Genomic DNA, 12,418 nt, shown 5'->3' with positions numbered 1-12,418 from the left:
AGAAAAGAGACCTGTAATCCCACCACCCTTGGGAGGCTGAGGCTGGAGGATCACAAATTCAAGTGCAGCCTGGGAAATTCAGCAACTCACCAAAACCCTATATCAAAATAATAAAAGGCCCAGAGATATAGCTCAGTGCAAAGGTCCTGGGTTCAGTCTCCAGTGTTTTAAAAAAAGGAAGGAAGAAAGGAAAGCCTTAAGTCATCAAGTGTGATGGTCACATATCAAAGCAGTCTTTGTGTCTTTATAACAGTTCCCTCTCAGTGATATAAAATATGCCTGGATTTCTTCAGTGTTATCCCATTCATAAAGCTTGGTGGCACACTTCTATAATTCTATGCAGAATTCCACTCTGCACTCCAGAGGCTGAGGCAGGGCAACTGAAAGTTTGAGGTCAGCCTGGGCTACATAGCAAGTTCAAGGCAGGCCTAGATTAAATAGCGAGACCCTGCCTGAAAAAACAAAACAAATGAAAAAGCGTGAGGAGATGTGCTCTGAGCTGTGGAAACACTGGCCTCGCTTCTCGTTTGGGACTTCTGCTCTAGTGAAGGCCATGCAGTCAGCCTTTGGAAGCCGCTTGGAAACAGCCTGTGAGCAGAGAGCATGCTCTGGATACATCTAGGGTACAGGCACACAGGGACTCAATTCTCTGCAAGGCAAGCATCAGATATATTTCTTTTCTGGGCCTTCTTGGCAGGCCCCTTCCTTCTCTGCACGGTCAGCTAGTCACAGTGGTAGGTCTGCTTTGGCACAGTGCTAAGCCCTCAGCTGGCAAGGGTAGCCTACAGTGTTTTAGGACAACTTGCTTTTTCCACAAGGGTCCTGGGAGAGCTAGGAAAAATAAGTAGAATAGGGGAACAAATTCATATGTTGAAGTCCTAACCCTTAGGACACTCAGAGTGTGACCTTATCCAGAAATGGTGTCATACCCCATATAATTAGTTAAGATGTCTTTATAAAAATAAAAAAAATTCTGCCGCCTGCCTCGCAAGCACAAGGACCCGAGTTCGATCCCCGGTACCAAAAACAAACAAACAAACAAACAATAAATAAAAATTTTAAAAAATGTAGACACTGACACAGGAGTACAGAGGAAATGTCATAGGAACATAAAGATAGTCATCAAGAGGCCCAGGAGAAAGGCCTAAGAAGTTTCGTCTTCCACAGCCCTCAGAAGCAACCAACTCTGCCAACACCTAGATTTCAGACCTTCAATTTCACAACCATAAACCATCAATTCCTTATGTTTAAAGCCACCCAACTTTCAGTACATTGTTCAATAGCCCTCACAGACTAGGACAGCGGCTACATCCAAACTCTAAGTTTTAAAATACAGAGAAACAAAAGAAAAGAAAGACTTCAAAGAACCAGATGGCTCTTCATGTCCAACCCACTATAGATGCACCAGCCTGTGTCACACTGTGCCTGTGGCCTGTAGCAAAGCGCTTGTGACACAGAACTGCGACCACTGATTGATGCACCCTTAAACATAGTTCTTTGAGTGTAGGGAACATGCTTCATTTGAATTTGTATTCCTATCAGATAAACTATGCCCAGCACAAAGTGAGCCCTCAACAAATGTCTGTGGGAAAATGAATGGGGGGGACAGAGGCAGACAGACTGACAGAGACAGAGATAGCCAAGGAAAAGGCCCAGGGGCCTGGTTTGTCACAGACATCCTGACGCATCAAACCCATATGATGAATAACCATAGCTACTTGCTATGGTTTTTCCCCATAGAAATATTATACAAGGTAAATTCTCTTCCTCCTAAATTTCTGCCTTGGCCTATAGGTGATGGGGCTCTCATTTTTCTCCAAACTTGGGAAAATTGAAAGGAACTTTCTGTTTCTTCCTACCTTTTCCTTGATCCTCCCTAAGGGTTTAACAGCTAATCTGATTAATCTAGTTGGTGAGAGTCTGGCACCTATTTAGGTCACTTTGCCTGTAGTGGACAACTTGTTCAGAGAAGAAAAAGTCTCGATGCCCTCTCCCTTCTTTTGGCTCATTTCAGCAGCTCAGTTTGGATGTCCAGTTATTATGCAGTAGGATCCCCTATTTGGGGTGTCCCTGCGGTTGAGGTGGTAAAAGAACACATGCTGCGGTCCAGCTTCTCAGCCTACAACTGGAGAAGGGATGGGAAGCCCCACATCAGCTTTAGGACTAAGTTAAGGCCTCTGACAGATAATCTGAAACACTGATTCCCATCACAACATAAAGCCTCAGGACAGCTGGAACTTTATCTTGTTTGCTACTGTAGCTCTGGAAGAGTGCTATCCTCAAGTTGGCATACACTCAGTAAATGTCTGTTGAATAAATGAATTCTTGTTTGGCCCAATTCTTTTTGTTTGGACTATTGGCCTGAACCCAGGAAGGGACTAGGGGTGATGGGTAAACCTAACAAACATCGTCCCCTTCTGTGTAATACTGGATGCTGCAGATGAGTTGAATATCAGGGGGGAAAGTGCTGCTCTCTGTGTATTCTCACAGCATTTCTTTATCCATGCAGTAAGCATTTAAACTGCTGACAAGGAAGAGTCAAGGCACTATAAATAACTTCATAATAAATTTAAAAACAGCTGCTGCCAGCTGCTCTGTAGTTACCACTTAACATTGCTCTTGATGGCTGCAATGCACAGTCTCCTCATTAATCAAAAATGAGATTATTTGAGGGTGAGACGAGAAATCCTTACTTGTTCTCTGATTGCAGGTGGAATCATCCCCTGGTATTCCATTGGCATTCCATGCATAAGCCTTTATGGTGTAGAGAGTTCCAGCATCTAAATTGCTAAAGGTCAAGGAAGTGTTTGTAGTATTCTCTTTCCAAATTCTACCCAAGCCATTGGCTTGCATAATGGACACAGAAAATCCAATTGCCAAGTACACAGCTTCCCACTGCACAAGGATGGAGTCTGGATTTGGAGAGCTTGCTTCTAGAATTGGTGCAGCCAACACTGAAAAGACAATAAAGCAAAAGAAAACAAAACAAAAAATGTGTTACAAAAGCCCAGTGGAGGATAATTCAAATTACTTAGCAATAAGTAAATTAAGGTTGATTATCCACATTGTGAAATAGCTATTTGCTTTGTAAAACGATTCATGGCAGGATTCCATTAAATAATTGCTATTTAAATGTGTTTAATCATAAATAATGTGGCAGAGAAATGCGGGAGGTTCAAATATTAGGTACCACTTTGAACTGGAAATTGGTCATAAATTAGATAAAATATTCTTGTAATAATATAAATAAATGAGAAGAATGATAGATTATTCTGTTTTAATGTGCATATACCTTTTTAGAATATGCCTAGGATCAACTTTGTCAAATCAACTTAATTAATATTGATTACAAGTTCTAAATGCTTTTGTTTGTTAACATGTGCTATGTAGTCAGAGAACAGCAAAAATCTTTCTATATGTTCTTTATTTGATATGATTAAAAACAGAACTCCCTCTTTTCAGAGATTTAAAAGCAGGTATGATTTTGCTTTTGCTTTTTTTTTTTTTCTTGAGAAAGAGTCTTACTCTGTGGCCCAGGCTGGCCTTGAACTTGCAATCCTCCTGCCTCCCTCCTTCAGGCTGGATAGGGATGCTCTTAAAGATCCACAGAAGTGGGCTTTCTTTTCCGAAGCAAAGCATCAGGCATTTAAATACCATCTATTCCTCAGATGTCTGAGTTGCCACAAAACATCATTTGATTATTTTCATTTCTGAGCCCTTAACTGTAACACTTATATGACTCTAAATTACATTATGCCTTTGCAGTACCAGTGTAACCGGTCCAGGTCACAGAAGATGAGCACCTAGTTACCTGTCTTTGCCTGCTTTGGAGGTGATGCCTGGCTTCTCCCAGCAGCACTGATGGATCTGATGGTGATTTGATATAATGTTGCAGCCTTCAGGCCCGTCACAGTGCCTGGGGAATTGGCCACCATGGTTTCAATGACTGTGTCCCCATCTTCAGCCGTGAGCAAGTAACTGGTGGCTCCTGGCACTGTAGCCCATTCTACAGTAATACTGTTGCTGATTTTTGAATATGCCTGATCAATAGTAGGTATTTCAGGAGCTGAAAGAAAGTTCGAAGTTGTGCATTAGCCAGGCTATATGCAAATATTACTTGTTTCACCATTTTCCTCTTTAAACTAAATCATTCTTGTGCCATTCTTTAGATAAAAGCTTTGCCTTCATTTCCCAGAAAAAGAAAGAAAGAAAGAAAGAAAGAAAGAAAGAAAAAGAAAAGAAAAGAAAAGAAAAGAAAAGAAGAGAGGCATGGTTGCTCTCCAGAGGAGAGCTGGAAGCTCAAGCTTCTCATGCTGTGATGGGATTTTAGAGGGTTTTCCTAGTTGACTATGAGGTCTTTTGCACTTTTTGTACTTTTAAATGAGTGGGAAACGATTGCAGGAAAGAACTCTGAGCAGAGAGAGAGAATAAGTGAGGCGCTCTATTCCAGAGGATTCTACTCTAGTTTCACAGTCTGCAGATTTCCCAGACTGCTTTGCCATTGATGTCAGCTCCCTGTGCCCAAACTGGCTTCCAAGTGAACCCACCTCCCTCTCCACCCCGCCCCCCCCAGTTGCCATGGTCACTCCCTTATGCACTTTTCACATTTCCCAAATGGCATTTAATCTAATGGAGGAAGGAAGGAGAATTGAGTCCTTTGTTATAATTGCTCCATACTACGTTTTATTATTGGAGTGGAACAATTTTTAGATTCCTCTCTACAAAATAAAAATAAACATTATTCTCTCTTTCTCTATCCAAAGATCTGCCTCAGGATAAGAATGAGACGCTGTGGTTGTCCTCCTGTGCACCTGGCTATTGTCATGGGAATATGAATAGTTAGATCATGAGTTTATACAAAATTTTCCTATATTTTGAGTATGGTGTAGAAGGCACAGCATGTTAATTAGATTTACTGCTTCACAAAATACACAGACATAAAAATGTCTTGAATATAGGAAATCCAAGTGGAAGGGGTCGAAAGAGCCAGGCACCTGTAATTCCGGTTACTTGGGAGGTTAAGGCAGCAGGATTGCTTGAGCTAATGTGTTCGAGAGCAGCCTGGATAACACAGTAAGAGCTGTCTCAAAGACAGCTTTTTAACTAGCACTTGGCCATTTGATAGGGAAAATCACTATATGCCAAAGTAAAATCTAAAGGGCAAAACAAACAAGCAAAACTGTCAGGCAAGAAGGTAGAAAGAATAAATATAGATGAGTGATTTGCAATATCAACTCTTCCCCTTCCCCCTAGCCTAATCCCTGGTGCATAATACAGACAACCTTCTCTTTCTGTACCAATAGCCCAGAAAGTTGGCTTTGGCAGCATATCAGAAATAACCATGCTGCAAAAATGAACAAAGTCTCCACTGTGCAGAGGCCAGACATTCCTGGAACATCAACCAGGACTGTCTCTTTTGCTATCAAAAGGAAATCATGAGGGTTAATGCTGGCAGATGATACAGGCCCGATAGCCATTTGTCAGAGGAAGCTGATTCTTCAGGAAGGAAGGGCCCATGTCCCCTCTGGTCCCTGCAGAACAGAAAGCCTACTAGGAGCTCCCCCTTTCATCCTACCCACATACATTCCCTTTCTGATCTCCCAATCATTTTTCAAGTGATCTATACGTACTTTTCTCTGATTTTCCTTGTTTATATTATCTCCTGTGAGAGCCAGTCCTGCTTACTGGAATGGACTAACTTTCTGAGAAAATGATAAACAAACCAGCTACATACGTAAGAGGCTGACAGTGCATGCCTGGAGTGGACCTAAAGGGCTAGCATGTCACAGACTATCTTGCTTTGGGCCTATTACAGTGCCTGAGGATGTCATACAACTTGCCCCATAGTCATTCTAAGGAATTGACTTAGGAGAGGCACATGTGCTGGGAAGGAGTCATGGCAGAAGCCAGTATCTGCAGAGTGAAACTCAGGGTTGCATGGTGAAAAAGAGCAAAGGATTTGGATTGAGGAACTCTAGGTTTGAGCCCCAACTTTGCTTTTTCACTTTGGCATGTGAATATGTGCAAACACTTAACCACTTCTAGTCTAAGTTTTCTTCCCTGAGAAATGCGGACTAGTAACAATACCTACATTTTAGGATTTACTTTGAAATATAAAATATCTATATTTTAGGATTATTCTAAAGATTAAGTGGGCATGTGGAAAGTGTGTACGTGAGACAGTCATGGTGTCATCCCAGCTACTTGTGAGGCTGAAGCAGGAGGATCACAAGTTCAAGTCCAGCCTGGGTTAGGGGATTCTGGGGCAGGCACAGGGTGGAGAGAGAGAGACATGATGCCTGTTTTATAGTTGGCTCTGGCAGGCTCTGACCAGCATCAGCCAGGAAAGCAGATCAACACTTCTGAATTCTGTTTCTCTGGGAGATGTGACAATACATGTCACTGGCTCCCTGGGGGGCAGGGGAAATGTGGGGCACAGTCTGAGTGGGGAATGAAAGTGTGTCAGCAGCTGGGGGACCTGAGGGAAGGAGCAAGTGGTGGGACCACCTAGTGTGGTCTGAGTGAGTCTGAGTGCCCAGTTGTGGGGTGGCAAGATGAGAGGTGGGACCTGCCTTTGGGAACATTTGTTTGGCAGGATGGACGGGCTGGTAGGTGAACTAGGTAGGGTGACAGTTCCCAAGAGACCCTTGGAGAACAGATGGAGAAAGGCAGAGCAATGGAAGTGAGATGAAGAGTGAGGATGGACAAACGAAAAGGGAGAAGGACAAGACAGAAGATGTTCTGAAGGAACATTACCTTTTCTATTTTTCGTTTAGGTGTTGGAGTTTGAACCCAGGGCCTCCTCACAATGTAGGTAAGCACTCTGCCACTGAGCTCTACCCCCATCCCTGGTCATATTACCCTTATCATTGATAAAGACTGGGGGAGGCTCAAGGAAAGTATGAAAGTCCCACTCTCCATAACCTTCCATATGGGGGGGGGCTTGAGTGACAAGCATTAGGCTTATACCATAGCAGCAGTCCCTTCTTTCCTTTATTATTCCTATGCTTAACCCACTGACTAGATTGATGAAAGAGAAAATGTTATTCCTCTCCAACCACTCAGATCAGCCAGAAATGAAACCTTTTAGCTCTCAGCACCTGTGCATTCTACTAACTCAGAGACCTAAATTAGCCCAGAGGCCCCAGAGGCCAGATATACATAAACAGCCCATGGCAAAGCCCGAAAAGAATCTAAATACAAACAGCCATAATAAAGCCTTCCATACAGTACAAATTATACAGATCTCATCTAGTGAAAAGCCAGGGGTGAATCAATGGACAGCATCCTTTGTATCTGAGCCTGACCCTTTTTTTCCTCTCATCTCCAAAGTGTTGATGTTATAGGGACTAAAAGGAGTCCTGTTCTGAGGGCTCAGTGTGTCTTGAGTGTTCTGGGACCTTGGAAGAGACAAAAAAGCTAGATTTTTGTCACCTAAAAGCCAGTTGTTTTAAAAATCACTTAAAGGTCAATCACAGTGGTATGAAACTATAGTCTCAGCTATTCAGGAGGCTTAGTCAAGAGGATCACTTAAGCCTAGGAGTTCAAGGCCAGTCTGGGCAACATAGTGAGATTTCAACTTAAATAATATAAAGAAATAATATAAGCCAGTTACAGTGGCATATGCCTGTAATTCCAGCTACTTGGGAGGCTGAGGCAAGAGGATCAAATGTTCAAGAGGAGCCTGGGCAACTTTCAAAGACTGTCTCAGTCTCAAAATGTGGCTTACTGGTAGCCTAGCACATTTGAGCCCCTGAGTCCAATCCCTAGTACTGTAAATAAATAAACTTTAAATCAATTTAAATATAGCCAAGCAGTCCTTCCCATAGCTTTCTGGTCAAACCTGAAGAACTCTTAAGAATAAGATACATGACAGCCAGGTATGGTGGCCCAAGCCTGTAATTCCCAGCACTCTGGAGGCCGAGGCAGGAGGATCCTCTCAAGTTTGAAGCCAATTTCAGCTCTATAGTGAGTTCAAGGGCAGTGTGAGCTACATAGTGAGACCCTGTCTCACCCCCCTCAGGAAAAGAAAAAAAGGTAAATGAATAAGAATAGAGAAAGAAATAATAATCTTTTAAAGATAACTTTATCTATGGATTTTATGAAATTTTATAGCTCAGCTACATATCTATACAAAATTTTTTAATTGTCTTAATTGTACTTCCTTTTTTGTGGCATAGACAACATAATATAAATTGTTCTAATTCATGTTGAATCACTGTGAGAATTTATTGTTGAAATAGTTGATATTTTATGGTTCCTACAGATAATCTAAACCCCTATGAATAAATTTCTATCCTGAGATTAAGATTTCTAGAAAGTATGAGCCAGCAGAGGATTCTAGAGAAATTATTTTTGCCTTCAGTCATTCATTAACAATAGAGATCAAATCTTTTTAAAAGAAAGCCCCCTTCAGCTTCCAGTTATTATTGCCTGTATTTTAGTTTTGTTGTTATTATTGTTGCTTTTGAAAGAGTCTTGCTATATTGCCCAGCCTGGCCTCAAACTCTCCTCTTGCTTTAGTCTCCCAAACACCATTGCCTATGTTACAAATATGTAATTTTAGGAGTGTAAAATTCCTTTTTACTAAAGTAGGAAATCTTGAAAATGTACTCAAAGAGAACGTTTCTAATTTTCTCCTCTTATTTTCTACAAAACAAATAAGAAAATTTATATAAATTAGACTAATGTAACTAAGATTTTTTCCTTTGGCTGGAATATTATCATTGTAATACTTTGCTCATAGCAAACTATGTGTGAGAAAATGCATTGCTACATGGGTCTACACATCACAATATTTAATAATAATATTGTCTTTTGAACTTGATCCATTTACTCGTCTTATCAGTTATTGTCTCCCTAAGCTCCCCTGCCATCATCTCAAGCTCCTAGGGTAGAGAAGCTGAGCCGGTCCCAGTACCCAGAAGGAAGCTTCCCCACCGCCATCCCAAGCTCCTAGGGCAGAGAAGGTGAGCCTCGAGGGCACCAGAAGCACCTCCCCCCTGTGGAAATGAGAAGACACATAAACAAGCCTCAAAAACAGACTTCTGGATCACCTACAGCAACCCCAAAGGGAAACGAGATGGAACACTCTGATACTCAATGACCTGGACTCTGAACTGGCAACAAAAGAGGATCTGGGAAAAATGAAATCAGAAAAAATTACTCAGATAACAGCAAAGATTTTGCTCATGGTGCAAGACATGATTAATAAATCTAGAGAGGACACAGATAAAAAAAAAAAATAGAGGATCTGAGGAACATGATGGAATCTCAACATAGGAAACAAATGGAATCCATAAAACAGATGCAAACAGATTTTCAGGAGATTAAAAACTCCATCGAAAGTCTGCACAGAATGAACCAATGAGAGATAGAATTTCAGATATAGAAGAAAAGATTGCAATTAGTGACCAGGAAAAGTTATTGTCTCCCCAGCACTTGATACAATGGTTAGCACCCAGCATGAATGTTCAGAAAATGTTGAAGTTTTTTTCCTGCCACAGACTTTATATTTCAAGTTAGCCCAGGGCCGGGGATTTAGCTCAGTGGTGCTGTGCCTGCCTTGCAAGCACAAGGTCCTGAGTTCGATCCCTGGTACCAAAAAAAAAAAAAATTGAGGTAGCCCATGAATCAACAATAGCAATTAAAATCAAATATGAGGACAGAAAAGTGGGATGTCAGAAAATTTTACCTCTTTTCGCTGAAACAACCTGAAAAGGAAAGTTGTGAAAATTAGAATCATAGAGAAAAACATAAATCAGAGCAGTAAATTTATCATAATATTTATCATAATATTTCTACACAAAATGTGAGCAATTTTTGAATCCACATAAATATTTTTCTGCCCAACTCATTTCCCAGCGCTAAAATCTACCACAAAGCAATCCTAAATAGAATTGAGAGGCTGGAGACAGATCACATTACTATGGCAGGTTTTCCTTTGAATCTGCCTATTGAACTAGGTCAGAAGCCACTGACAGATGTTTCAGAAATCTTTGTTGTTAAAATATAATGATAATATTGTTCTAGTATATCACATTAAATTTCAAACACGCAAACATATATAGTCTTGATATGGTCCTAAAGTATTTTGATTTCTGTCTCCCTCACCTCCCACAAAAAAATGAAAGATAATGAACGTGTCTCTTTTCTCCCCTAAATAGTTGTTGGAAAGGTGAACTCACCGTTTTAAGACAGAAGAGAATGAAACCAATCAAAGACAACCATTTCTCTGGTCCTCTGGCCATTCTGTCATGTATAGCTCTCACATGGCACAAAACAAGATGTTCAGGGGCTTCCTGGGTCCCCGAGGGCAGCACTGGAGCTGCTCTGATTCTGGGAAGGACCCTGGGAAGTAGCTCCTCCCCTTTGGTGTGGCGCTCACCTGTAACTAGGGCCACTGGGAGACTGGCAGGGACAGACATTACAAAGACTGAAAAAAAGAGATGAAGGAAGCCATGCCAACGGATTGCTTTTCAGCAAAGGTGGAAAGGTAATCAAAGGAGAAAGGACAGACTTTTTCAACAAATGATGCTGGAACAATTGGGTAACCATGCTTGAAGCTCTGGGTTCAATAACCAGCACCAAAAAACAAAACAAAAGCAAAATTTAAAAAAACACATTAACTTTGATCCAGACTTTACATCATATTCAAAAATGAACTCAAGCTAGGCATACTGGCACATACCTGTCATCCCAGCTACTTGGGAAGATGAGGCAGGAAGACCATTTGGGCTCAGAACAGCCTGATCCACATATGGAGACCCTGTATCAAAAAAATTTAATCAAAATGGGTCATAAACCTAAATCTAGTACCAAAAGCTGTAAAATCTCTAGAGAAAATAAAATAAAATCTTTATGACCTTGAGGTAGGCAAAATTTCCTAGATACAACACTGAAAACATGATCCATTTTAAAAAATGATAAACTGGACTTCTCAAAACAAAGAACTTCTGCGCTATTAAGGAAATAAAAAGATAAGCCGCAAGTGAAGTGGTGGCAAACCTACAGCATGAGTACCACTGAACTCTCTTTCTGAAAGCTCTAAAACATTGATGGCAAACCTTTTAGAGACCAAATGCCCAAACTATAACCCATAACACACGTATTTATCACAAAATGCCAACACTGCAATTAAATATCAATACTAAAGCTTTAGTTTAGAAAAAAATAACTGTCAATCTTATACTTGGCTGCTGGGGCAACCTGGATAGCTCTCCAACAAAGAGGGCTCTGCATGCCTCCAGTGAGACATGTGCCATAGATTCGCCACCACTGCTCTACAAGGTTCCCCATCACTGGACTTGGGAAAATATTTGCAAACATGTATCCAAAAAGGGCTTATATCCCCTGTATGTGGTGTGTGTGTGTGTGTGTATTTTATTCTCAAAATCCAATAATAAAATAACTCGATAAAAATGGGCAAAAAAATTGAACAACACTTCACCCAAGAAAATACACACATGGAAAATAAGCGTCTGAAAAAATCCTAACATCATTAGCAATAGAAGTTTGCAAATGAATGCAACAGTAAGGTCTCAAGTACATACTTATTACATGTCTACAATTAGAAAGGCTATGTCAGTTCTGGGGATTTAGCTCAGTTCTGCTGCCTGCCTTGCAAATGCTAGGTCCCAAGTTTGATCCCCAGTACCAAAAAACTGTTAGAAAATATCCAGAGAGACTGGAAATCTCACACTTGGTGAGAATGTAAAATAGTACCACCATTTTGAAAACAATTTGTTCCTTAAACCATTTAACACATACCTTTGCATATAAGCCAATCATTTCACTCCTAAGTATTTACCCAAGAGAAATTAAAACACATACCCATACAAAAACATACATATTCAGTTGTATTATTTTAATCCCTAAACTATAAGCAAATCAAATGTTCATCAGCCAAGATGAATGACAAACAGATGAAATACTTCTCAGCAAAAAAATGGGAATGAACTCTTATATATACAGCAACATGGATGAGTCTCAAAATAATTGTATTGAGTGAAAGAAGCCAGACCAAAAAAAGAAAAAAATAAGAAAAGAATACAGATGGCTTACTTCTAGAAAATGCAAACTACTCTGAAAACAGAAAGCAAATCAATGGTTGCCTGGAAATGGGGAAGGGTGGGAAGAAAGGATTATAAAAAGCATAAGAGGGGGCTGGGGATTTAGCTCAGTGGTTCCGCTGCCTGCATCACAAGTGCAAGGTCCCAAGTTCGATCCCCAGTACCAAAAAAAAAAAAAAAAAGTGTTAAGAGGAAACTCTTAGGTATGAAGGATATGTGCATTATCAGAATTGTGTGATGGTTTCCTGAGTATATACCTATGTCAAAACATACTTAGTTTATGTCTTTAAAATGTGTGATTTGGCTGGGGATTTAGCTCAGTGGCACCCGCACCTGTCAGCAAGCAC

General features: G+C 40.7%; 1 protein-coding gene across 1 annotated transcript in view; it reads right to left on the bottom strand.

The window, feature by feature from the left end:
* The window catches only part of Fndc7 (fibronectin type III domain containing 7), a 40,291-nt gene extending 29,856 nt beyond the window's left edge, over positions 1–10,435 (bottom strand). Inside the window, exons 1-4 of the mRNA XM_013075477.3 lie at positions 10,188–10,435; positions 9,695–9,713; positions 3,812–4,066; positions 2,694–2,954 (exon numbers count right to left, since the gene is read on the bottom strand). Coding sequence (XP_012930931.2) covers positions 2,694–2,954; positions 3,812–4,066; positions 9,695–9,713; positions 10,188–10,427 — 775 coding nt within the window. The 5' untranslated portion in view covers positions 10,428–10,435. The remainder of the gene's footprint in view (positions 1–2,693; positions 2,955–3,811; positions 4,067–9,694; positions 9,714–10,187) is intronic.
* Positions 10,436–12,418: the final 1,983 nt, after the last annotated feature.

Source organism: Heterocephalus glaber, unplaced genomic scaffold (assembly GCF_053883595.1).
Source record: "Heterocephalus glaber isolate CG9 unplaced genomic scaffold, H.glaber_assembly_v1.0 deba00001442, whole genome shotgun sequence".
NCBI classification, from domain to species: Eukaryota; Metazoa; Chordata; class Mammalia; order Rodentia; family Bathyergidae; genus Heterocephalus; species Heterocephalus glaber.
The sequence above is the reverse complement of the archived record's forward strand: the minus strand, read 5'-3'. Positions and strand labels throughout refer to the sequence as shown.